The sequence below is a fragment of the Ambystoma mexicanum genome, chromosome 1p (assembly GCF_040938575.1).
Source record: "Ambystoma mexicanum isolate Mex_15411 chromosome 1p, UKY_AmexF1_1, whole genome shotgun sequence".
In the NCBI taxonomy this organism is placed as follows: domain Eukaryota; kingdom Metazoa; phylum Chordata; class Amphibia; order Caudata; family Ambystomatidae; genus Ambystoma; species Ambystoma mexicanum.
This window is the reverse complement of record NC_090921.1, coordinates 178,463,512-178,490,739: the sequence shown is the minus strand read 5'-3', so window position 1 is coordinate 178,490,739 and position 27,228 is coordinate 178,463,512. Positions and strand designations below refer to the sequence as shown.

General features: G+C 45.1%; 1 protein-coding gene across 3 annotated transcripts in view; it reads right to left on the bottom strand.

Annotated features, from left to right (window-relative positions):
• The window catches only part of TNFSF13 (TNF superfamily member 13), a 642,202-nt gene that overhangs the window by 347,049 nt on the left and 267,925 nt on the right, over positions 1 to 27,228 (bottom strand). For all 3 annotated transcript variants that reach the window (XM_069646232.1, XM_069646230.1, XM_069646229.1), the window contains one exon: positions 558 to 693. In XM_069646232.1, the coding sequence (XP_069502333.1) occupies positions 558 to 684 (127 nt within the window). In that variant the 5' untranslated portion in view covers positions 685 to 693. The remainder of the gene's footprint in view (positions 1 to 557; positions 694 to 27,228) is intronic.

Genomic DNA, 27,228 nt, shown 5'->3' with positions numbered 1-27,228 from the left:
AGTTCCGGACTCCAGAGAGGCAGCACTGGGGTGACATATGCCCCACTCTGGAGAGCCACACTGCTGGTTTTCCACCTTGCTCCCACTGTGGGATTTACACTGTGTAATTGGAGGGAGAGCTGGTTCCTCGCTACCTTTATTGTCTACAGCAACCAGAATCCCCTGAGGCCATAACGGCCTCCCCGAGGAGTGCAAGAGGCATGAACGTGCTTGGAGGAGAAGATCAAATGGACCGTGGAAGGCTACTGAGCTGGGAACCAGAGTGCACCCCTTGTCCCCCCCCTAGTTTGAAAAAAATAATAATATATATGTGTGTATATATATATATAGTATATATTTTGGCTGCACGACCAACAAGAGTCAAAGTAACTTTGAAAAAAGCGGAGTTGATGAAACCACAGAGAATGATGACTAAGGCGACCTATGACTTTCTTGAAATCACACCAGTACAAATTGTGCATACTATGCTTTTGCTTTACTTGAATTATTTTTTGAGAAGCAGGTCCAAGGGTTGCTACCCCTTCTCGGCATTCACATGCTTGTAACATCGTACTCACTCTTTGGGGACTGCTTCTTGCCTGTCCCAGTCTCTCTCTTCTCCCTGGCCAGATCCAGGCTCTGAGGGGAAGGGTCCGGCCTTGAGTCTTCAGTGACGGTGGCCAGTGGTGGGATGAGTTCTTCCATTCTCTGCACCTAACACAAAGGAATAAATATGTCAACCTCTGAGCCTGCTGAGACAATACAGACTACTACACCATATGCCCATGGGTATAGGCCAAAGTACAGAAGAAGAGCTAGCACCATTAGAGTCTAAAATACAGTATCCCCATATCAGAAATACAGCAAAATCGGGGAATGTTGACAAAAAAGTATGACTGTACTTGGAAAACGCATGCACTACCAGGAATGTACACATATATGCAGAACCATCCAAACCCAAGTTATACTTGACTCCCTATCAGCTGTCCGATATGTGGCGGCTAAGGGAGCATGGTTCTAATGTGATTGCATTGAAAACAAATCAAATTTATATTCAACGAATTCTTCCGCAATGTAACCTTCCTATCCCGGGAGCATGCATAATTGAATATACGAATATAGGCCACCTTTCAATGGGTGAACCAAGCTAGGAAGCAGAAGAGATGAGCACTTTATAATCATCGAGCAAGAAAGAGATGACCAGGCGGATCTAACTGCCAGATGCTAGGAAGCAGAAGAGATGAGCACTTTATAATCAACGAGCAAGTAAGAGGTAACCTGGCAGATCTGTCTGCCAGATGCTAGGAAACAGAAGAGATGAGCACTTTATAATCATCGAGCAAGCAAGAGGTGACCTGGCAGATGTGTCAGATGCTGGGAAGCAGAAGAGATTAGCACTTTATAATCATCGAGCAAGCAAGAGGTGACCTGGCGGATCTGTCTGCCAGATGCTAGGAAGCAGAAGAGATTAGCACTTTATAATCATCGAGCAAGCAAGAGGTGACCTGGCGGATCTGTCTGCCAGATGCTAGGAAGCAGAAGAGATGAGCACTTTATAATCATCGAGCAAGCAAGAGGTGACCTGGCGGATCTGTCTGCCAGATGCTAGGAAGCAGAAGAGATGAGCACTTTATAATCATCGAGTAAGCAAGAGGTGACCTGGCGGATCTGTCTGCCAGATGCTAGGAAGCAGAAGAGATGAACACTTTATAATCATCGAGCAAGCAAGAGGTGACCCGGCGGATCTGTCTGCCAGATGCTAGGAAGCAGAAGAGATGAGCACTTTATAATCATCGAGCAAGCAAGAGGTGACCTGGTGGATCTGTCTGCCAGATGCTAGGAAGCAGAAGAGATGAGCACTTTATAATCATCGAGTAAGCAAGAGGTGACCTGGCGGATCTGTCTGCCAGATGCTAGGAAGCAGAAGAGATTAGCACTTTATAATCATCGAGCAAGCAAGAGGTGACCTGGCGGATCTGTCTGCCAGATGCTAGGAAGCAGAAGAGATTAGCACTTTATAATCATCGAGCAAGCAAGAGGTGACCTGGCGGATCTGTCTGCCAGATGCTAGGAAGCAGAAGAGATGAGCACTTTATAATCATCGAGCAAGCAAGAGGTGACCTGGTGGATCTGTCTGCCAGATGCTAGGAAGCAGAAGAGATGAGCACTTTATAATCATCGAGTAAGCAAGAGGTGACCTGGCGGATCTGTCTGCCAGATGCTAGGAAGCAGAAGAGATGAACACTTTATAATCATCGAGCAAGCAAGAGGTGACCCGGCGGATCTGTCTGCCAGATGCTAGGAAGCAGAAGAGATGAGCACTTTATAATCATTGAGTAAGCAAGAGGTGATCTGGCGGATCTGTCTGCCAGATGCTAGGAATCAGAAGAGATGAGCACTTTATAATCATCGAGTAAGCAAGAGGTGACCTGGCGGATCTGTCTGCCAGATGCTAGGAAGCAGAAGAGATGAACACTTTATAATCATCGAGCAAGCAAGAGGTGACCTGGCGGATCTGTCTGCCAGATGCTAGGAAGCAGAAGAGATGAACACTTTACAATCATCGAGCAAGCAAGAGGTGACCCAGTGGATCTGTCTGCCAGATGCTATAAAGCAGAAGAGAGGAGCACTTTATGATCATTGAGTAAGCAAGAGGTGACCTGGCGGATCTGTCTGCCAGATCGTTCACAGCAAAGCCACCTGACTGTGGGTACGTGAGTTTCGTAGCTTTTGTAGAGAAATTCCTTCGATAGCATGGTCTACAATTCCCGCCTGAAATGGAGAGGTGGGGTTGCCATGTGCGGATGTGGGTTGGGATGGTATTCCACAGTGCTGGTGTATAACAAGAGAAGGCCTGTCTCTCAGCTTTTTCCTTTCAATATTTATTTTTTACCAGGCTCCCGATGTTGCAGCTCGTGAGTCGCTCTGGCTGTCCAGGGTAGCCATTTGTTGGCCAGGTCGATGGACCTTTAGTTGCCAAAGCCTTCTAAATGATTCTGGATGTCTTCAAGGTTATTTTGGCCCGTTATTGGTAACCAGTGTAGATCTCTCAGGATTAATGACTATATGGGATCATATATGTTAATACTAGTGATGAAACGGGCAGTGGTATGATGGATGTACTGATTTGAGTGGTGAGTAATACTAGTGATTAAACGGGCAGTGGTGTGATGGATGTACTGCTTTGAGTGGTGAGTAATACTAGTGATTAACCGGGCAGTGGTGTGATGGATGTACTTCTTTGAGTGGTGAGTAATACTAGTGATTAACCGGGCAGTGGTGTGATGGATGTACTGCTTTGAGTGGTGAGTAATACTAGTGATTAACAGGGCAGTGGTGTGATGGATGTACTGCTTTGAGTGGTGAGTAATACTAGTGATTAACCGGGCAGTGGTGTGATGGATGTACTGCTTTGAGTGGTGAGTAATACTAGTGATTAACCGGGCAGTGGTGTGATGGATGTACTGCTTTGAGTGGTGAGTAATACTAGTGATTAACCGGGCAGTGGTGTGATGGATGTACTGCTTTGAGTGGTGAGTAATACTAGTGATTAACCGGGCAGTGGTGAGATGGATGTACTGCTTTGAGTGGTGAGTAATTGAATCTTGTCCAACTACGCCAACATCTTGGCGTAGCATCTCTAACTATAGATCATTTTAAAGGTGAGCACAGCCTATCAGAGAACATGTTTTTTCTGGGGTTCCATGAAAATAATATGCATTTGGAGGCAGACAAAATGTGCTTGGATCCTTTGCAAATGTCCAACAACAGAAGACATGTCAAATAGCTCATTGATAACTCAGGTGATTGGTCCCGGGAAATAATATGTGATGGTTTATTGAATATTGAGATTATCCCAAGCCCAGATAAAGACACCATAGAGAGTGCTCGAAGTGTATGAAAAGAAATAGTGGAATTATGTACCCTGCTGACCTGCTCCCACAAACCCCATCACCATGCCCCCTCCCCCAGGCAACCCAAACCCCCAAACAATCACACCTGCTGTTTAAGGGAATGCGCACTGAAGTGCAAGTTGAAACTTCTTCCTTCACTTTCATTCCTTCTAGGAGCACTTCAACCCCTGACCATAGAGGTGATGGTGCCCAATAACGTATTGGTACAATGAGCAGAGCAGGGGGAACCCTGCTGAATGGCATGTACGGTACAGACGAGGTGGAAACTCCTTAAAGCCAATATATGGTACAATCAAGATTGGAAAGACTGTAAAATTAGACCATTAGACTCACACAAGGGGTACATCGTTACCATCAAAATAGCAAGAATATAAAAACATACATCTTGAAAAAAAAGGATTCGCAGAGGAAAGGTCTGGACCTCCTAGTTGAATCGGCTGATAATAAAAACCAAAGGGAATTTCAGAATTAATAGCTAATGGACACACACCTTTTTTACAGCATAAATCAGTGATTAAAGCATCACAATAACAGGTACCCAGTCAATTTACCGAAAAGAATTCAGAGTGGTACATGTCACCCAAAACCATAATACAGAAAAACACCAAAAATATTAAGTAAATATATATAGGGCCTCATTACGAGGCCCTATATATAGGGCTCCATGGCTACCGCCAAACCGGGCTCCTTTACCAGGTTCCCAGAATGGGGAATTACTGGGCCATTCAGAGTTCGGAGGGCCCGGTAATTCCTCCTTCAGGGAACCCGGGCCCGGACCTTCCCCATTCCCATCTGAGCCCCCATAGGGCTCAATGGGAATGGGAGAGGGCGCTAACAACGGGCCGATTACGACTGGCCCGTTGTTAGCTCCCTCTTCCCCTTGCAGGATACGGTAACGACGCCTGGTTTTACCAGGCGTCCTTACCGGGTCCCGCGAGGGGACCTCGTAATTTCGCGGAAAGGGTTTAACGGGTCCGCCTCCATTAGCGGAGCACGTTAACCCGTTCCGCGAAGGCCGTAATGATGCCCCTAGGGTAGTAGGTTAAGGGGTTAAAATGGGTCGGGATGGGGTTGAGGTGGCGTTATAAAGATAACAAATCATGGGGATTGAAATCAGTGTTTTTTGGTATTATGGTCACGATTAAATGTACCACTCTGAATTTTCCGTTGGTAAAATCCCATATAACCCAATAACATAATCACTTTTCCTTATGTATGGGCCATTAGAAGGTCAACATACTCTTATGTAAAGGCACCTTACCCTAGGACTGCCTCTGCTCTCTGTTACTACCTACTTTGTAAGTCATTTCTCTTTGAAATGACATCCTGTTCTTCAACAAATATAACAACCAAAAAAGTGTGAAAGGCAAAGAATGCACTTTACTTTTATTCCCTTCCCTATGGGAAAGGATCTGGTGCCATTTATTACTTGTCAGTAGCTTCTACTTATATGGCATACACAGTATAGATTTTGTTTGCAAGCCTTAGATAATGTTTGGGCAAAGATTGTCTTTTCACCCTTAATACCTTTTGTATGGTTGGTCATACAGCACTTTCTGTATCATTTAGACCAAGTGGACAGGTCTTAATTGCCTCAGGTATTGATCTCCCGAGTGCAGAAATATACAAACAATGGCCATTTGTTAGCAAAGTCACGGGTAAGCATGGGCACGGCCCTGTGTCAGGTTTACTGAAGAACACATACTGTAGAAACCTCCTCAAAACTACAACGCACATGCTTGAGTCCATGTCACCCTGTAGGTAAGATCACCTTGTCAAGCCCAGGCCGAGCTTTACAGTTTGTCGATAATCGCCCAAGCTGATCTAGTCAATAGTATGGGATCTCTTGCTCTCTCTCTCTCTCTCTCTCTCTCTCTCTCTCTCTCTGTCTCTTTCTCTCTCTGTCAGATAGGTGCTGTAGTACAGTGTAGTGCAGTATACAAACCCAAAGGCACAGCATAACACAGGACACAATTACTGGCAGAATAGCCTCCAGCTCACACTCCAATACTCCAACTGACTCAAGTGTCCTCCTGATAATCCTGGCTCCTCTATTCATCTAGCACTGTGAAGTCAGATCTAGTGGGAATTCTTTCACTGTCCTGCCTGGAAGCAGCATGAAAATTAGCACAATACAAATATAAGTTATCATCGATTGTGCATATACAATGGGGAAGGAGTGGGATGACAGGCCACAGTAAGCAACACTCCTCCCTACCCTCCAGATATGGAAATCAAAGAAAATAATTATTGGTTATGTTTATGTAAAATGCTGCTTACTTCTATATGCTGCATGTTCATGGAATCTGAAAGGACATGGCATGATCGCATTTGTGAATGGCCAGCTCCACTCCACCTTTCTCCCCATCCTCAGAAGCTGTTCCCAGTAAGGGATTTTACACCGCCTGGTTGCTCCCCGGACCACTCAGCCACGTGAAGAGAGACCACACCCTGCAGTTCCCTGCAGCCCTCGATATTTGTCATCATAAATGCGCTGACAACTTCCATATGGCTTGGAAACGTAATGTCCCTTTCCCTACCTTATTCCATCTTTTAACTTTTGTTTTGTCTTTTACTTGCGTGTCATGTCTCCCCTGTCCACTCCAATGCATTTCTGTAACAGCTTTGCACCTCCAATATTTTTCTGATTAGCATGTTTTTAGTTTACATTTCAACCTTTTTATGCTATTTACAAACAAACAAACAATAAATAAATAAATAAATAAAAAAAAGTAAAAAATAAAAAAAATTAATCAAACTTTCATAAAATTACTTACAAGAAGAAATGTATAAAATCTCATTAAAATAATAAAGAAGAAGAAGAAGAAAAAAAAAAACAAGTAAAATTCAAATAGAGTAGGGCCCCCAGATCCTTTCCCAAAAGTCTGGTTGTGCTCCATTCTTCATCAATTTTTTCCTCTCAACTCAGTACAGCTCTTCTTTTCGTCTACTTCCACCGTTAGTCACTCAAAGATTTTTTTTGACGAAGGCCATCAGGGCTAGAATCTCTGTATTTCCCCTGCCTTGACACAGGCTCACCCAGAGTGTGTTGGGAGATGATGTTATTGAATTCTGAAACAAGTGTCCCAAGTATGTTGTTCTTCTTAAATCCTTGAGTGACTCACATTCAGTTGTTAAATGCTCTAGGGATTCAAGCGTACCCTTGCAAAGCCGGCACGTGTAATTTCTCATTGAGGCTACTTTGCGTCTCTCAAGAACTTCTTTTATAGTGAACAGGTTAAAGCGGAACCTCATGAGGTCTTGTCTGAGAGTGGGATAGGGAAACTTTATGAAGTATCTTGGAACTTGACCTCGTTTCCTAGCGTCTTTCGTTATCCCTCCACCACTTTTCATGCTCCCAATCCATTCACCTGTATCTATCCAGTTCTGATCGTAAAGTTTCTCCTTCACATGGTCGGGGTTTTTCAGTAGAAGCTCTTCGCTCAGTGCTAGACTATTTAGTATCTCCACACATGTAGATCTCCATTCAGTTAAAGACTTCTAACTGTTTAAGGAGATAGCTTTTTGTAGGACTTCATACCCTCCTTCACCTGGTGGTTGTAAGCATTTCCTCAACATTGACAGTGATCTCCAGACCATAGTGGTGCACAGTGACACCATTCCCATTTCTCTCCTGATCACTTCTACCGGTAGGGAGCTTGGCATATTCAGCACTCGTCACCAAAATTCTCCCTCAACCTGCTTCCTGCGAGTTGTAACTGCGTTTCAGAACCATACGCCAGGATGGGAGTCACCTTCAATTTGTAGAAGTTAATGATGGGTAATAGGGAAAATTTACCATACTTGCGCTTGATTATTCTAGCCTGGGTTGCTAGATTCTTAGCTTTGGACTTCACAGCCATTGCCCCGTGTGAGTCTACCATACTAGTGTTCTCTGTTAACCCCAGGTACTGCATCGATGTAACCTCGGGTATTTTAACCCCTTGGAGACTCCAACTTCTTTTCATTCTGTGGTTTCTGTTTGTTTCTCCTATAACCATAATTTTGGATTTCCTAGGATTGATGGTTAGTGAGTTGTCACACACATATTTAGACAAAGCATTCAGCTGTCTCTGTAGGCCTACTTCAGTTTGATCCATAATTAGGAGGTCGTCAGCATAGAGTAATTTTTCTACTGGGATGCCTGCAATCCTTGGGCAGAAGCACCTCACATCTTCAAAAGCCTCCTCGATGTCAGATATGTAGAGGTTAAATATAGCCAGCGCCAATCTACAGCCCTGTTTTATCCCTGCTGATGTTCCAATTTCACTCGACAGAGTTCCTGCTCTGACCAAGTGTATTCTTAGTGTTGTTCCAGAGTGCAGGAGTTCCAGAGCTTCCCTCAGGTCGATCGGACAGCGCCATTTTACCAGTTTACCCCATAAAGTATTCCTGTTTATTGAGTCAAAAGCATGGGCCATGTCTATAGAAGCAATGTAGGTTTTATTCTGCTTAGTTGCTTTTGCCCTGCATTTCAACAAATTGATCAGGAACAGATTTAGGGCAGTTCCCGTCCCTTTTTTAAAGCCAGATTGCCATCGGTCTTGGTGGTTTGATTGTTTGGACCACGTGTTCAAGTGTTTCAGGAGTATTGCTGAGAACAGCTTTCCTACCACGTCCAAAAGGGCGATTGGTCTGTAGTTGGCAGGGTCAGACCTGTCGCCCTTTTTGTAGATCGGGACCACGATTGACTTGGTCCAAGAAGTGGGTATTTTCTTTGTTAGTTTAATTTCCTCGAACAGGGACAGCATGAAGTCGGCCCAGTGCTCCAGGTGTTGCTTCAGGATAACGTTTGTTAGGCCGTCAGGGCCCGCTGCCCTTGAAGCATTTGCATTTTTTATTAGGGTGAGTATCTCCTCCCTGTCGAATTCGAAAGTCCAGGGTAGGTTAGAGAGGGTAACCCTTTCGTATCCTTCCCCCAACTTGTTAGAAAACAATCCTGCAAAATGTTTTTCCCAAGTTGACGATGGTATTGAGTTTTCAAGCCGTTGTGGAGTTTAACAGCTTCCAGATCTCGACTGTGTTCCTATTGGCCATCAGGCCCAACATTCTCTCCCCATCTGTCTGCAATAGTCGATATTGGTGTATTTTCAGACAGTTTTTGAGTGATTGTTTCTCTTTTCTCAGCTTTTCTCTTACGTCAGGGAACACACCCTTTTTGAGTTTCATAGTTAGTTTTTTAATGGACTATTTCTTTTCATGAATGTCCTTGTTAAAGACGTGTTTCCTTGTGAACACACTTTTCAAGCCTTTTCCGACTTTGGCCTGGAAGTTTTCAGGGCTAGTGGATAATGGATTGGGTGTATAATATTGCCAGAAACATCCCTGCTTTTTGCCATTAAACAAGGACGTAGTTCGTTTACTGAGGTCCTTAGAGGATATCCTTAGCCTGTTTAGGCCCAGTGTAACCTCAATGTTGATAACGTTAAATGAGTATGAAGGCTGCCCAGCGGTGTCTTCAACATGACTTCCCACCATCTCCAATAGATTGTGATCACTGTTGTTACTTGATATCACGTCTAAATGACTCATCTGGCCAGATAGAGTCTCTGACGCAAAAATGTAGTCTAGTATCTTAGTATGAGCACCTCTTTTCCAGGTCGCTTTTGGTGGAATATCACCCCTTATGTTACCATTCATCAGGTTTATGTTTCTTTTTTGTAGATCTTCTCTCCACCTTATACCCCTTAGTATCTTCGAAGTGGCAGCTCTTGGTGGGTTAATTATCAATTCATTCCTAGAGTCAAAACATTCCATGTTCAAGTCTCCACATACCAAGACTTCAATGTTGTTATATGTGGATCTAACTTCATCGATGTCGTTCATAACTGTTTCTTGGAGATTGACTGCAAGTGGTAATACGGGGTTCGAGTAGATATTACATATCAGGAGGTGGCGAGTGTGTTGACTATAACATTTTGACAGCAACACAAACTGAATCAGTGGTGTAGGGTTCTGTGCGCAAAGCTTGGACCAACCATTTGTTCTTTTACATGCTGCAATCAATCCTGCCATGGGTCGCCCAAGGTTCCCTTTGACAGCGGGGTTCAGGAAAACTTCAAATCCTTCCAGAGTATTCCAGGAGCAGATGGTCAGGGTCTGGAAGAGGGCGGTCTCTGACGGTTTTTAGCATTATGACTTCCTAGCTAGTGTGCCCGCTAGACACCTCCAATCTTCTCTTGGGCTACCCAGGCATATCGCTCTGGGCTGTTTAGGTGATGGCAATTCGCTTCCCAAATTTTCTGGTCCTGCCCAACGTGGAGCTTGTTTGTCTCCTGTTGCTTGCTTTTTACTTGTTAGTTCTTCTGGACGAGCCTCCCTGCCTCTCATGCTTGTCAGCTCCAGGTAGGCCGAATTAGTAGGTCGGTATATAGAGGTTGATGTGGGAAACAATGTTTCTCTTTCTTTTAACCAGAAACCCATAGTGAGAAGTCTATGGCCTTCTTTGATAAAGATGTCTTTAGTTATACGATCCGATGTGTAGATCAGAGCTCTGTCTAGGAGCTTTTCTTCTGGGAATTCGATTACCAGGATGTCCCTCGATTGTATTTTCTTGAATTCCTCAATTGACCCAATGAGTCTCATAATGTTGGTTCTATTAAGGGTCAAGCTGTCTTTGATGTGTAAGACCCTTTCTAGCAAAAAACAAGAGGGAGACCTATTGTAACATTTCTCGACCAACCTGGCCACGGGGGAGACCTGTTATCGCGAGTATCGACCACTCTAGTTATTCTGATACTGTCTTTTTCTTGTCTGACAGATCATTCAGTCGGTCTTTGAAGCACCTCCTTCCTTACCCGGGTTCCGTATCTGTTCTGGTTCCAGATTTTATACTCTTCTATTGCCAATAGCTCTGGGTCGGGGTCATCTGTTGTCGTTTTGTCTTGATTCTCGTTTGACTGACCACTGGCACTTGACAATTTTTGAGCTGGTAAATTTGCTGTTTCATTGATTCTACAGTCTTTTGAGAATCTGACCTTTAGAGTCTTCTTCATGATGGGCCCTTGTTTATTGCTTTGGTTCAATTCCTCTTCCAGTTCCTCAGCCTGTTCTCCATCCGCTTCGTCAGAGAATTTAGAGTCAGATTCTCCATAGTCTGGCTGAGTGACTGCCCCATTTGAGCATATTGACTCTGAGTCGTCAGAGTAAGAAGACACTTTTAATAAGTCTACATTGCTGTCGACTTGCTGCCCCTGAACATCAGATAAGTGTGTTAGAGTTTTTGGCTGTCCATTTCTGAGAGTACTATTACACTTTCATTTGTAGTGTGCTTCTTTGACCCTCTAACAAACATCTCTGGAGTTTCGGGTCTCTGAATGTTTCGGATAACAGTACCTGCGTTTAGTTTTGTCCCCTTCTTAATGGGCACTGCCATTCCCCCCATTTTCTTCACATCAGTTTGTGATGTAGCAGTATGCGTCTTAGCCAGTGACTTTTCAGTCAAGGCTTTTTTTGCTTGCTCAAATTTTTTCCGGAAAGCTAGTCTCTCCGACTGTGGGGATTCCACCTTTTTGCCTGACCCTTTATCACCCTCACCAAATTTATCGAAGATGTTGAAGATCTTCGAGGGCGAGTGGGGTCATTTATTGATTTTTTGTTTTTTCCCATCGGGGATACCAACACTGTTTTGAATCTCTTCAGGCATAGGTTGACTAGATTGAGTTAAGGTTTGACTTATTCCTTGAGCCTCAGTATCTGCAATAACTATAGTTACAGGGGACGTAAAGTCTGTAGATGTCGATACAGTTGCATAAGTTTTAACTAGTTTGTTAGAACAAACTTCTTGAGGCCATCCGTGATCAGGGATTCTCCTCCTGACTGATCTTGTGGATGTTTAAGTGAGAAGAATCTTTCTGATCTTCTTCTCTCTTTGTCTTGGATTACGGGCTCGAGGATATTCTTCAAGATGTTAGTAGTTTGTTCCTCAATTTTGTCCATTTTGGTTTGGATGGCCGTAATGAAACCTTCTACAAAGATCATTTTACTGTGCAGCATTGCAATCAGTGTAGTTTGGTCTCTTAACTGGTCGTTTTGGGTTTCAATCAACTTCATAAAAGGAGCCATCGTTAAAAAAAGGCTGCTATTATTTTGGGGTGAATTACACTTTGGCTGTTCGATTCGTCTTTACTTTGCTCAACCTGAGAAGCTATTAAGTCCATCAGTAAGTCCTCGTCGAGGGTATGAGGTGTTTCTCTGTCCAAGTCAGACCTTTGTCGTTTACTTGCAGGAATTGTTTTTGAGCAAAGTGTTGACCGCTGTATTTTTGTCACTTTTGCGCCTACTAAGGCACTTTGTTTTACACTAGGGTCCAAGATCACTCGTTCCTTCAGCTTCAGAGCAGGAGCCAGCAGGCCACCAGAATGTCTAGTAGCAAGCTAGACCCTTGAGTCTGATTCTTTGTCCAGAACGGCCAAAAGGAGCGTTTCTGGCAAACTGCTTTTAGTCCCAGGGGGCAGGCAGGGCAAGGGCTCACTGCCCTTTCCACCTCTTTCTATGGCCAATGAGCCATTGTCCTTGGTAGTCAAGGAGCTTTTGATGTGGCCCCAGTCCCATCCTTGTTCATCGTCTTTCCTATAGTAGTGGAAGCGCTGATTCCCTTTCAGCAGGATGGGCGTGATTCACCGGGGTCTCCAGGCAGTTCCGAGGGTATCTTGGGCCAAGTGGTTTGGTAGTTGGTGTTTCGCATTTATGCCAAATGTATATGACGGGGTTAATATCGCTCCCCTGTGGATCTCCTGGATGTCTTGACATGGTTTATCAGCCTCTCCTGCATTTTGATTTCCTGTTGCTCCTTCGTCAAGGGATGATGTAGCGTTGCTCTTAATGTTGAGGTTTGCTGATGTTTTAGCCTCCCCCATGTTATGTCCGGTGTTGTCTGCCGTTGGTTCATGCCCTGTATCGCTCTTTTCCTTGCATAGAGGTACAGTCGAGTCAATGTCAATTGGTAGCTCCATTGTTTCCATTGTTGCCTCTGGTGTTTCTTTCCAGTGTGCGCTCCCTTCCTTTTGGAGGACGTTTTCGTGACTCAGTGTTTTCTTGCTTATTAGCACTGTAGGGGTCAAGTGCATTCCAGACTGGTGGCCACTTGAGGACTGTCGGTGGGGGGGTTGAGAGGTTTGGGGCATGCTACCTACAACCTCTATATTGACAGTGGCGTTGGCTGTAATGCACTTCCCACCCTCCCCCAACACCGTGGGGTTATCCTCAGAGAAGGAGTTGTCCATGGCAGTAACAAGATCCAAGTCGTCCTCCATGCATGTCCAAGGCGTGTGTCTGACTAGGGCCCTTGTTAGATGACTTTTAATTAACTTGTCAACCACAGCCACAGCCTCTCCTCATACCGCTGACCGCTGACGAGAGGAAAAAGTCAACAGAACTGAAGCTCATTCATCCAAGGTAAGTTTGAGGTCAGACACGTAAGACTCGTGAGGCTTTTTATTTTTAAAAGTTGAGATTTTTTTTGTGAGGCAGTGAGCTGTGAAGTCGTTGCAAAGGAGGTGAAGGAGGTGAGTCAAAGGTCAAGGACCCACAGTGACCACCCCCCCCCACAGTCACCGTTCTGAAACGTTCTAAAATGTTCCTCTAAGTAGATGTGCAAAACTGTGCTTTGTGTACTACGTGTACTGCCTGCACTGCACTGCACTGTATCTAAAATCACAGGAACAGAACAGAAAGAACAGAAAAAACAGCCGCTTCCGACACACCTTCTAGAATCACCATCACCTTCAATATTCATCTCTTCACAATCTCGTGGCACACGCAGTAACCTGTGGAGCTGGCATTCACCTAAGCTGGAATACTTTCAAATTCAACTCACAATTGCATGAGATGGAATGTGGATACAGTTGTCACAGTATTGGGGGATGATCTCACAATCCACAGTAAATCACTCAAAGCCTTAGGTATGTTTAATCAATTTCTCACTGCTTGTTCTATTGTCCCAAAATAGCCCTATTGAAACTTTCTACCAATCCATTTGCCTCTGGGTGGCAAATGACAATCTATTTACACATATCTTGCTTTCAGTATACCTCGCAACTTCCCCACTTTGAAACTGTGGTCCATTATTTCTCAGAATTTCTTCTGTGTACCGTTCCCTCCTCATGAGGCCTTCCAAGAATCCCACAACTTCTTTCCCTGATACAGTCTACGCCATCTTAGCCTCAGGCCAATTATAATAATAATCAATTATCACCAATAAGTATTTCTGTCTTCCAGAAAGAACACTGTACGGTCCTAAGACGTCAATTTCTTAACATCTCCATGCACCCTCTAGAATGGACTGTAACATATTTTTTTGTTATGGGGCATTATTATCAGAATTCAAGAATGGCCATCGCTGAGACCAGCACTCTCATATTTTCCTCTCTCTTTTTTTTTATTTTATTTTTTTAATTTTATTGGTTTATACAAACCTTTAAAACAGACCAGAGAGAGAAAAAAAGAAAAGACATTCATATCTCACATCATATTCCAAGTCTTACGTCATCGAGGATACTCATACAGTCAAGTACGACCCCAGACTCTGTTTACATCAGTAAGTTTACCCTGACTCAGGGTCCAAATGCACGTTCTTTGCTAGTCTATCTTTTAGTTCATTAAGAAAGATTATATTTTCCTCTCTACTATCGGTTGATTCCCTGCCACTAATACCTTTCGTACGCCTTGTGCTTAATGCCCATAATTCCTGGGTGCCCTTTATGCAGGCATTAAATCTCTGTCCTACGACAGTTCTTTTTTAACTTCCCAAAATGCCTTCAGCTATTCCGCGATTAACTCTTTTTTTTTTGGCCTGGAAAAGAAGTCAGCCACACTGTTCTTTACCGCAGGAAAATATTCTACCACATAATCTCATTCTTTGAATCTTAAAACCGGGTCTCAAATTCTGGACATAACCCTTGACGTTCCTTGACAGACTGAGCGGTTTATAATTCATGTGGCCAGTCATTTGCTTCCCCCAAAAGGCATTGCTGAAATACTATGCCCTCACACCAGTAATTCTCCTTCAGTTACTGAATAACGGGACTCTACTTGAATGCTCATCTTGGAGACATAAGACACAGTTTTCCTTCATTCTCTTTTTTTTAAAAATTATTTATTTGTACATTTTACAAAACAGCAAGGAACAGTTAACAGTAAATAGTAAAACAATATAGTTACATGCAGATAAGAGAATACATATTGACAAACTCAGAACTAGTACATTTTTAGAAATTCATCCCACATTTTTGTATACAAGGTAAGCTTCCCTTGTTTCCTATAAATCACTCTCTCCATGTTGGCAAGACAGGCCATCTCCTCAATCCAATCCACCACCGTCCGAGCAATCCGAGATTTCCAGCTCCTTAATATCATCTTTTTGCATATAGAAAGCCCCCCTAAACTACATTTTTTTCTGAGAGACTGAAAGATCTTCAAGCAACTCATCACAACCTAAAACCATCGTTTTGAAATCCAGAGCAATATCCTGATTTAAAATCCGCAGGCAAATGCTACATACATCTTGACAAAATCCGCGGACACGTGTACAGTCCCAGATCATACGCTCTGTACTACCCTCTCCATTACCACAGTTCCAGCAGTCATCAGAATCCATCAAACCTCTCTTCATCAATCTTTCTGGACTCCAGTACACTCTGTTGAGTATTTTAATTTGTCTTGAACGTTCTTCCAAGTAGTTTTCCTTCATTCCCACTGCGCTGCTCCTAGTGTTATTACCCATTGGGCCTCATTCCGAGTAGGGCGCAAAGGGATACCGGGCACCGTTAAGGACCTCGGTGCCGGTAAACCCTTTGCGCCCTACTACGGGGTCCCATTGCGTCCCCGTCCTTAACGCCTGCTTTTACCAGGCGTTATGGACGGGATCCGCAAAGGGACTTCAGAGCTAATAACGGTACCGTAATTTACGGCACCGTTATTAGCACCCTCCCCATTCCCATTGAGCCCTATGGGGGCTCAAATGGGAATGGGGATTGACATTTTCAATGGGGAGTTACCGGTCCCGCAAAGGTCGGACTAGACCAGTAAGTCCCTATTGAATGAGGGCGGACATGGTACCGGTAATGGTGCTAGTCATGGCGCTACTAGCGCCATGACTAGCACCAACCTCGGAATGAGGCCCATTGTAACTTTTACTGGCAATCATACATCAAACGGCTCCCAGGTCTGGCGCTTGACAAATCCCTTCCTTGATTTGCATTCCCACATCCTTGCACTCTACTTCATCCAAGCGCCATGTTCTGTGTTGTGAGTGCTCCCAAGAGATGTACACCAATGTGCTGTGCAAATGCCGGCTAGTCTAAGGCACGTGTATACGTCGTACTTATTTATTTATCTATCCTCTATATCGTGTCAGTCAAGGAAGGTTGCAGCAATACCTAAAGCTATTTCTATATAGCTCTCTAGAAGATTCAATGTGTAGGTTCCATTGACTGGCCCGATATATAAGCTTGACCATGCTTTCTAATTTAGATGCTGTATTTGGATATTAATGAGCCACTGCTTTGTGTTTTAGTATAAGTTTGAGATAAGTACTGTATGAACTTGTCTAAAAAACTTTGTATTTGTTATTCTCACTGGTTGGACTGGTTACTTTATAATGAAGAATTGTTTTGTGCTGTGACTGTGATACAAAGTATATATATATATATATATATGTAGTGTTCTACTTTTTTTAACGAGAATTGTATGTTAATAAAAATTGTCTATGAATAATAGCTCTTCTGATGGGATCATCTTAAAGCATTGATTGAAGTTAAAGGGTTATATGAGTTTTGCCCCCTGAGAGTCTGATAATGGAATCGAGTCACTTTCTGGATCTAGATGATGAGCGCAACAGGGATGCTATATACTACACTGTAGTGCTACTGAAAAGATACCCATTTTAGCAAGATTTTCAGGTAAGTTTCGTTTCAGAAAGCAACTTGCTGGAGGCCCTAGGACAGCTTACTGGGGCAAAGAAAGAGAGGATGGGGGATCGTGGCCCCAGCACGTAATCGCCTGATGAAGGCCTGAATCGAGTCACTTTACTAGTGCAGTGTAAGCAGGGTCTCTATGTTTATAACATATGTTCAACTCCTGGCCGACCCTTTCTTACTTTCTCTCCTGGTGTCTCTCCTTGGTTTTGTGCAGGGTTGTAGAACCGCACTGCTTCTTTGCTCGGGTCTCAGCTTCAGGGATACAGCGCCCCACTGCTTCTTTTCTCAGCTCACAGTTGTAGGGTTGCAACGCCACACTGATGATTTTCTCAGCTCACAGATGCAGGGCTGCAGCACCCCACTGCTTTTTTTCACAGGTTACAGTTGCTGGGTGGCAGCGCCCCACTACTTCTTTGCTCAGGTCCCAGTCTGAGGGTTGCAGCACCCACTCCTTCTTATTTCAGGTCGACTTGCAGGGTTGCAGCACCCACACCTTCTTTCCTCAGGTCAGACTTTCAGGTTGCAGCACCCTACTGCTTCTTTTTACAGGTCACAGTTGCAGGGTGGCTGCACCCCACTGTTTATTTGCTCAGGTCCCTCCCAGTTTGAGGGTTGCAGCACCCACTCCTTCATTTCTTAGGTCAGACTTCCAGGGTTATGGCACCCACTGCTTCTTTTCGCAGCTCACAGATGCAGGGTTGGAGCACCCCACTGCTTCTTTTCTCAGGTCAGAATTTCGGAGTTGCAGCACCCCACTGCTTCTTTTATCAGCTCACAGATGCAGGGTTGCAGCACCCCACTGCTTCTTTTCTCAGCTCACAGATGCAGGGTTGCAGCACCCCGCTGCTTCTTTTCACAGGTCACAGTTGCAGGGTGGCAACACACCACTACTTCTTTGCTCAGGTCCCAGTTTGAGGGTTGCAGCACCCACTCCATAATTTCTCAGGTCAAACCTTAAGGCTTGCAGTACTCCAATGCTTCCTTTCTCAGTCCACATTTGCTGGGTTGCAGCACCCCACTGTTTATTTGTTCAGGTCCTAGTTTGAGGGTTGCAGCACCCACTCCTTCTTTTCTCAGGTCAGACTTTCAGAGTTGCAGCACCCCACTACTACTTTTCACAGGTCACGGTTGCAGGGTGGGAGCACCCGCCTGCTTCTTTGCTCACATCCCAGTTTGAAGGTTGCAGCACCCACTCCTTATTTGCTTAGGTCAGAATGTCATGGTTGTAGCACCACACTTCTTTTCTCAGCCCACATTTGCAGGGTTGCAGCATCCCACTGCTTTTCACAGACCACAGTTGCAGGGTGGCAGCACCCCACTGTTTCTTTTCTCGGGTCCCAATTTGAGGGTTGCAGCACGCACTACGTTTCTCAGGTTGGACTGTTAGGGTTGCAGTACCACACTGCTTCTTTTCTAAGGTCACAGTTGCAGGCTTGCAGCACCCCACTGCTTCATTTTACAGGTGCCAGTTGCAGGGTGGCTGCACCCCACTGCTTGTTTGCTCAGGTCCCAATTTGAGGGTTGCAGGACCCACTTCTCCTTTTCTCAGGTCAGACTTTCTGGGTCTCAGCACCCCAGTACTTCTTTTCACAGCCTACATTTGCAGCATTGCACTACCCCTCTACGTCTTTTTACAGGTCACAATTGCAGGGTGCCAGCACCACACTGCTTCTTTGCTCAGGTCCCAGTTTGAAGGTGCAACACCCACTCATTATTTGCTCAGGTTAGAATTTTTAGGGTTGGAGCACCACACTGCTTCTTTTCACAGGTCACAGTTGAAGGGTCGCAGCACCCCACTGCTTCTGAACTGCAGGCTCTGTCCAGCCCTTTAAGATGAGTAGTGGTACCCTGGAGATAGATGGGGATGCAGATTTTATTCATACATCAATAATCAAGACGACACAAATAGTTTGGCAAAGTTTGTCTGTTTTAATGTCAAGTATCTAAAACAGGGAGTACAACGAACATCAGTAATTGCTCGATACTCTGACTCTAACTACTTCATGAAAAACGGGGTTCTTATAACTATAACTGGTCATCATTGACGTTTTGACCTGCGTCATTACCAACGTCAGCCTACGTGGCAAACTTCCAAAACCTAACTGGAGGTGGGATTGGTTCTAAGTGAATAACCAAGCATAGGTTCTATATCTGTATGGAGTAACGGAGAGAGGTAATTGGATAGTTAACATCAGGTGGGGCAACTAAGCCCTCCCTTCAAAATGGCCACTATGAACGTCACTAAACGTACGACGTCCCATTGGCTACACAAGCTATAGGACCCCCAACTACGTGGTCCCCTACAATTGGTTGGCTTCTAACCCCCGCCAGTACTTTCCCACCTACGTTTAACAGCACGCAGACTGAACAACCAGGTGCGGGTGAGCTTGCCTTTACACCAGCTTCTCACCAATTAAAATATCATCCATCATCACCTCAATGGTCCAGTGTCAATTAGTGCTTTGAAGTTGGCCTTGAGTTTGTACTGTTCTCTGAGAATTTTTAAGGAGTATGGGCACTAGCCGGCTTCCGTGCGTAGGTGTGATCACCTCACTCCTCCAACTACCATCTATCACATGACTGGACACCATGAATTGAGCCTTTTCGTGTATTTGATTTTATTTTCAATAGTCCTTTGATGTCTTTGTTTTTTGCTTGACCTCTCTGAACAGGAGCTTCTGTTCTTTCATGTTAATTGTATCCAATGTCAGCCAATTCCAGTTTGATAAGACCATGGCTTTCTTGGCTCAGTGAACTCCTTAGCTGAACTTTTATTCTGATAGTTCAATTGTTTTATTCAACTGCGACACGAAAATGAGGCCTTCTTGCTTCTTTCAGTACTGCTTATATACGTCGTGGAAACATTCACCCTTTACTTGTCCATATGTATCTATAGAGGTATATATGTATATGTTGGCACTTGCCGCGGTCTAATCTATTTAAAAGCATGTGGCTGGCTTCATGATTGCTCTGCTGCTTGCGTTTCATTGCATCTGTACACATTTAAACTAAGTATGTTCATTAGGTCTGTGGCATAAGTCTCTTCATCTTGATCCCAAGATGTCACTTATCCTTGGCACCTTCTTGTACTTTATAAATCGTCTGCCTCTCTGGTCTTGTTATCTCTTTATATGGGTGTCGATTCAACTTTGTATGACGTCACCATTCATCTTTGCCATTTAGTTTCTCTGCTTCATCAGGAATTTCGTTCAAATGGCCATCATATAGTCTTGGATGCAAGTATGGTTTCCTCAATGGGTACTTTACCTCCCATATTCTCTTAGGTATAGGTATTCTTATGGGTACTGCACAGAGATCACACTCTTCTCTTGGCTGGTTTGACTGTTCAGTAAACGTCACATACTTCGGTTCATATGTTTCAGGTAATGTAGGCGGGGCAGTTGGAGTGGGGGTACTTGGCTCCTCCTCTACACTTCTTTGCTCAGGTCCCAGTTTGAGGGTTGCAGCACCCACTCGTTCTTTTCTCGGGTCAGAAATTCAGGGTTGAAGCACCCCACTGCTTCTTTTCCCAGCTCACATTTGCTGGGTTGCAGCAACGCACTGCTTCTTTTCACATGTTACAGTTGCAGGGTGGCAGCACCCCACTGCTCCTTTGCTCAAGTCCCAGTTTGAGGGTTGCAGCGCCCACTCCTTCTTTTCTCAGGTCCGACTTTCAGGGTTGCAGCACCCCACTGCTTGTTTTCTCAGCTCACATTTGCCGGGTTGCAGCAATGCACTGCTTCTTTTCACAGGTCACAGTTGCAGGGTTGCAGTACACCACTGCTTCATTTCTAAATTCACAGTTGCAGCACCCCACTGCTTATTTGCTCAGGTCCCAGTTTGAGGGTTGCAGCACCCACTCCTTCTTTTCTCAGGTCAGACTTTCAGGGTCGAAGCACCCCACTGCTTCTTTTCACAGGTTACAGTTGCCGGGTGGCAGCGTCCCACTACTTCTTTGCTCAGGTCCCAGTCTGAGGGTTGCAACACCCACTCCTTCTTATTTCAGGTCGACTTTCAGGGTTGAAGCACCCACACCTTCTTTCCTCATGTCAGACTTTCAGGGTGCAGCACCCTACTGCTTCTCTTCACATGTTACAGTTGCAGGGTGGCAGCACCCCACTGCTTCTTTGCTCAAGTCCCAGTTTGAGGGTTGCAGCGCCCACTCTTTCTTTTCTCAGGTCTGACTTTCAGGGTTGCAGCACCCCACTGCTTCTTTGCTCAGGTCCCAGTTTGATGGTTGCAGCACCCACTCCTTCTTTTCTCAGGTCAGACTTTCAGTGTTGCAGCATCCCAGTGCTTCTTTTCTCAGATCACATTTGCAGGGTTTCTGCACCCCACTGCTTCTTTGCTCAAGTCCCAGTTTGAGGGTTGCAGCGCCCACTCCTTCTTTTCTCAGGTCTGCCTTTCAGGGTTGCAGCGCCCCACTGCTTCTTTTCACAGGTCACAGTTGCAGGGATGCAGCATCCCACTGATTCTTTTCCCAGGTCACAGCTACAAGGTTGTAGCGCCCACTGCTTTGTTGTTCAGGCTCAAGTTACAGTATTGCTGCACCCACTGCTTCTTTACTCAGGTCTCAGTTACAGAGTTGCAGCATCCCCCCACTTATTTTCACAGGTCACTGTTTCAGGCTTGCAGCACACCACTGCTTCTTTGCTCAGGTCCTAGTTGAGGGTTGCAGCACCCACTCCTTCTTTTCTTAGGTCAGGCGTATGGGTTGCAGCACGCCACTGCTTCTTTTCAAGGTTGCTGCATCCCACTGTTTTGTTGCTCAGGTCTCAGTTACAGTATTGCAGCTGTAGAGAAGGAGCCAAGTACCTCTACCGAATGTTCTGCCCCTATTCTGCCTATATGTTGGCAGCCATAGATTGCAACAAGTGTAATACCAGAAAGAGTGCCAATACCACGAAAAGTTCTTGAAACAAGGTATCCGTTGAGAAAACCATACATGTATCCACGAAGAAATGGCAAACTTCTGAAGGAAGTTCCGGAAGAAGTGTGAAAATGAATGCAAGAGAGAATTGGTGACGTCACATGAAGCTGAGATTCGAGAAGAGAGAAAAAACGTGAGAAGCGAGCTCAGCTTCCCTTTGAGGTGTAATGAAAACTATAGAAGCTGCCAAGATTCCTTTATTTAATGGTATTAAAATACAACGAAGAGCTCGAAAACGTTGTCTCCAGTCATGTGATTGGATGAGAATAGACTTTGGGTCGAGCTATACCGAGTCCAGAAGATAAGACTATGCTTCACTCCCTTTTATTCTCAGGCGCAGTGAGCCTCTGCAAGGCCAAATTCAAAGGGTTTAATTGAATGGCAGACCGCAGGATTGATGATGAATGATGGGCTAATTAGGTGGGGAGGCATGACCAGGCCACACCCTCCAGCACCTGGAGTCCTAGTTGCGTGCTAGTAGCGTGTGGAACTTTCCAGAAGGGTACAAATGTGCCAACCAATCATAGAGGGCCACGTATTAAGGAACCCTATAGTTTGATAAGCCAATAGCATGTCGATTTTTAGACACGGCAGATGGCTTGCACTTGGGATGGGCTTAGTTGCCCACCTGACCTTAGAGATCCAATCATGTTCTTCTAGCCAATAGAAAGTATATGTAGAGGTTCCCTGTTGACCACCACAACCCTGAGTAGGTTATCTTATTTTTCCACGTATCCTGATGTCACCCATGATGAATATTTAGTATATAAGTGTTGTTTTTTAGGAAATGCTCGGAGATAAGTCTGTGTGGCGTCCGTTGATGTCCATTGTACTCTGCTGTTTTAAAGATTTATTAAAACCCTTTACTCTTTTGCCAACTTCTTGAGTCGGTCTGATTATTGATGTGCGAGTAAAATCTGCATCCCCATCCATCTCAGAGTACTGTTACCTCGCCTTTGAGGACCAGAGTTCACAGCCCCACTGCTTCTTTTCTTGTGTCAGAGTTACATGATTGCAGCACCCCACTGCTTTATTTTCACCCCACAGTGAGTGGGTGGCAGCACCCCACTGCTTCTTCTTTTCTCAGCTCACAGTTTCAGGGTTGCAGCACCCCACTGCTTCTTTTCACAGGTCATAGTTACAGGGTTGCAGCACCCCACTGCTTCTTTTCACAGGTCACAGTTTCAGGGTTGCAGTGCCTCACTGCTTCTTTTCACAGGTCATAGTTACAGGGCTGCAGCACCCCACTGCTTCATTTCTCAGGTCACAGTTACAGGGCTGCAGCAACCCATTGCTTCTTTGCTCAGGTCTCAGTTACAGTGTTGCAGTACCACATCAATTATTTTACAAGGCACAGTTACAGCGTTGCAGCACCCCACTGCTTCTTTGCTCGGGTCTCAGTTTGAGGGTTACAGCACCCACTCCTTCTTTTCTTAGGTCAAGCTTATGGGTTGAAGCACCCCACTGCTTCTTTTCAAGGTTGCAGCACCCCAATGTTTTGTTGATCAGGTCTCAGTTAGAGTATTGCAGCACCCGCTGCTTATTTTCTTATGTCACAGTTGCATGATTGCAGCACCCCACTGCTTCATTTCTCAGGTCACAGTGACAGGGTTGCAGCAGCCCATTTCTTCTTTGCTCAGGTCACAAGTCAGACTTTCAAGGTTGAAGCACCCCACTGCTTATTTTCTCAGGTCACATTTGATGTTTGCAACTCCCTACTGCTTCTTTGCTCATGTCTAAGTTACTGGGTTGCAGTACCCCACTACTTCTTTGCTCAAGTCAGACTTGAAGGGTTGCAGCACTGCACTGCTTCTTTGCGCAGGTCACAGTTGCAGCTCTGCAGCACCCTAATGCTTCTTTTCTCAGGTCACAGTAGGAGGGTTACAGCACCCCACTGTTTCTTTTCTCAGGTCACAGTTGCAGGGTTGCAGCACCATACCCAATTGCTCATTTTCCCAGGTCACAGCTACCGGGTTGGGGCACGCCACTGCTTATTTGCTCAGGACTGAGGTTCAGAGTTGAAGCACCCACTGCTAATTTTCTCAGGACTGAGTTTCAGGTTGCAGCACCCACTGCTTATTTTCTCAGGACTGAGTTTCAGGGTTACAGCACCCCATTATTTGCTCAGGACTGAGTTTCAGGGTTGCAGCACCCACTGCTTCTTTTCTCAGGTCACAATGACAGGGTTGCAGCACCGCACTGCTTCTTTTCTCAGGTCACAATGACGTGGTTGCAGCACCCCAGTGCTTCTTTTCTCAGGTCACAGTGACAGGGTTGCAGTGCCCCACTGCTTCTTTTCTCAGGTCAGAATTAAAGGGTTGCAGCACCACACTGCTTCTTTTCTCAGGTCCCAATTAAAGGGTTTCAGCACCCCACTGCTTCTTTTCTCAGGTCCCAATTACAGGGTTGCAGTGCCCCACTGCTTCTTTTCTCAGGTCACAATGACAGTGTTGCAGCACCCCACTGCTTCTTTTCTCAGGTCCCAATTAAAGGGTTGCAGCACCCCACTGCTTCTTTTCTCAGGTCCCAACTAAAGGGTTTCAGCGCCCCACTGCTTCTTTTCTCAGGTCCCAATTAAAGGGTTGCAGCGCCCCACTGCTTCTTTTCTCAGGTCACAATTACAGGGTTTCAGCGCCCCACTGCTTCTTTTCTCAGATCCCAATTACAGGGTTTCAGCACCCCACTGCTTCTTTTCTCAGGTCCCAATTACAGGGTTTCAGCGCCCCACTGCTTCTTTTCTCAGGTCACAATGACAGGGTTGCAGCACCCCGCTGCTTCTGTTCTCAGGTCCCAATTACAGGGTTTCAGCGCCCCACTGCTTCTTTTCTCAGGTCACAATGACAGGGTTGCAGCACCCCAGTGCTTCTTTTCTCAGGTGACAATGACAGGGTTGCAGCGCCCCACTGCTTCTTTTCTCAGGTCACAATGACAGGGTTTCAGCGCCCCACTGCTTCTTTTCTCAGGTCCCAATTACAGGGTTTCAGCGCCCCACTGCTTCTTTTCTCAGGTCACAATGACAGGGTTGCAGCACCCCAGTGCTTCTTTTCTCAGGTGACAATGACAGGGTTGCAGCGCCCCACTGCTTCTTTTCTCAGGTCACAATGACAGGGTTGCAGCGCCCCACTGCTTCTTTTCTCAGGTGACAATGACAGGGTTGCAGCGCCCCCCTGCTTCTTTTCTCAGGTCACAATGACAGGGTTTCAGCGCCCCACTGCTTCTTTTCTCAGGTCACAATGACAGGGTTGCAGCGCCCTACTGCTTCTTTTCTCAGGTCACAATGACAGGGTTTCAGCGCCCCACTGCTTCTTTTCTCAGGGCAGACTTAGCCGATCTGACCCAGGCACATTCCATTCAAATGGCTTGAGTTCACCATCATTAGAGTATACACGCACCCCAGCATGGCGAATGCCATGCCGGCTCCTGAGCAGATGCACACTGCCTGAGTAGGGGGAGGTCTGCAGCTGCGCGGACTTTCCCCATGCCCTGGGCATCAGAATGTGCAGATGTGGAGAAAATCTATGCAAACACGTTTTGCATGGAAGTTCTGTGCATCCGCACAGAGCAGAATGCGCCCTCAGGAGGTGCAACTCAAATGATGATATGACAGTCCATTAAAGGTTTGTCGAAAGGCCATTTTATTTCAAGGCAGGTCAGTTTACAACATACACACATCATTTGCATATGTATCCCAACCCCCCTCCTGTGAGTGGTCTGTCCTGTTTCAGTACCTCCTGTATGATCCCCTTCCCCCACCCCCACTTGCCCAGCTGGTGTCTTTTATCCCTGGCCCTGCCCGCCCTTACCTTGGGAAATCCATCTTTCTGTCGTGGCTTCACTTAAGACTCAGCTCAGATTTCTGTGTGACTCATATATTCACATCCAAGAAATGCTCTATGCACATAATACAGTGGCTTCACTGCTTGATTATTGGGAGTCCAAAGTCCATAGTCCAAAGGCAAGCCCATTTATATAGACAGTCTACTGTATTATAATGTGTGTACTTTTCAAGTTTTGGGGTTGAGGTGGGAAAAGGAGGAAAGCGCATGTCAGTCGTGATCATTAGCTCGGAATGTGGGAAGAGAGATTGCGGGCCTGGGTGCTTGAGGGGTGGTTTTCCCTGGACTTGACCCCATGTTGATTTACAAGGCACAAGTCGTGGGTACACATCGGATGACAGTTTATGCCTACCATTTCCAGAGGGCAGATGCGATCCCACTTGGATTATACTGCAGTTGGCCTTATAAAACACAATTTCTTTGCTAGTGTGTTCGTCTCCCAGCATTTGATCCCATGTCGTCACATTCCCAGGGCAGACACCCACAGGTCCGCAGGAAAGTGTAATGGAAGTCTTATATTTGGAATTTTGCTTTACAGGGAATATTTCAATATAGATTGCTGGATTGATTAAAAGGTACGCACCTTTTATACTTTGCTTGCAACATTATAGGATCACCTTCTCTCTTGGGCTATTTTTTGGGTGGTGATTAATTTTTTGAAAGGCCATGCTCATTTGTCCTTTCAATTTTCTTTCATTAAAAAAGGGCCAACTGAATTAAATTTGCAGACTTTGAAATGTGTTCTCTTCCTGTATTTATATCAATGAGACAGCCCTTCCCCCACATGTTTTTTATGTTTTGAGCCTTGCTGATTTTATTAACACATGAAGACCTTCGAAGCTGCATACTCTCAATGCCTCATAGCCGTTCTGGTAAATAGGGTCTGCTTCGATCACACTATACTTTGCCCTGTCTGCCCCAGGCCCAATCCCTGCCCTGACATCAGTTAAACCTGCGGTCACAGGAGTAGACATTCTGTAGGTCTGTAGTTTAAAATAATAAAGGCATTGTTTGGAGATTCATTCCAAAATAATCTTCCTTTCTGTGCATTGTTTATTGGGTGTCTTTTCTAGGGTATGCTTTCCCGTCTATAGATTTAATTCCCTAAAGATGTTTCTGTATTGTGGGCTGGAAGTACTCACACTGAGACCCAGCCCCTCCTCATCTAAAATTCGCCAGAAACAAGAAGCAAAAGAGCCCTTGTACCCCATTTAGTGGCTGATGTTGCAGTCATTTTATACTCCCATCCACAAACGTAAGCTGTCCAAATGAGAATGCATGGTTCATGGTTACAAACATTTTAAAGTTAGGGCGAGTGTTGTGACAGTGATGTGAGCACCAAGCCCTGTTATCCGTTATGTATTTAGAGATTCAAACATACAACCCTTTTATTGCAGACTTGTTTATCAAATATAGAGATCTGTGAACACTGTTATATTCCTGAAAAACTCTGTAATTTAATGCAAAGCAGACAGGAACACTCATTGGTGCCATTTGTCCCCTTGCCCACTCTCATAGAGGTATTTTGAAACAGTACAATAGGAGTGTGCCAGCCTGTCCATCTTGGAATGATAACCTTCTATCAGAAAATAATTAATATGGTTAGTCTAGTATTGCCCCTTGTGAAATACAAGTGAGGTGGTACGAACAGA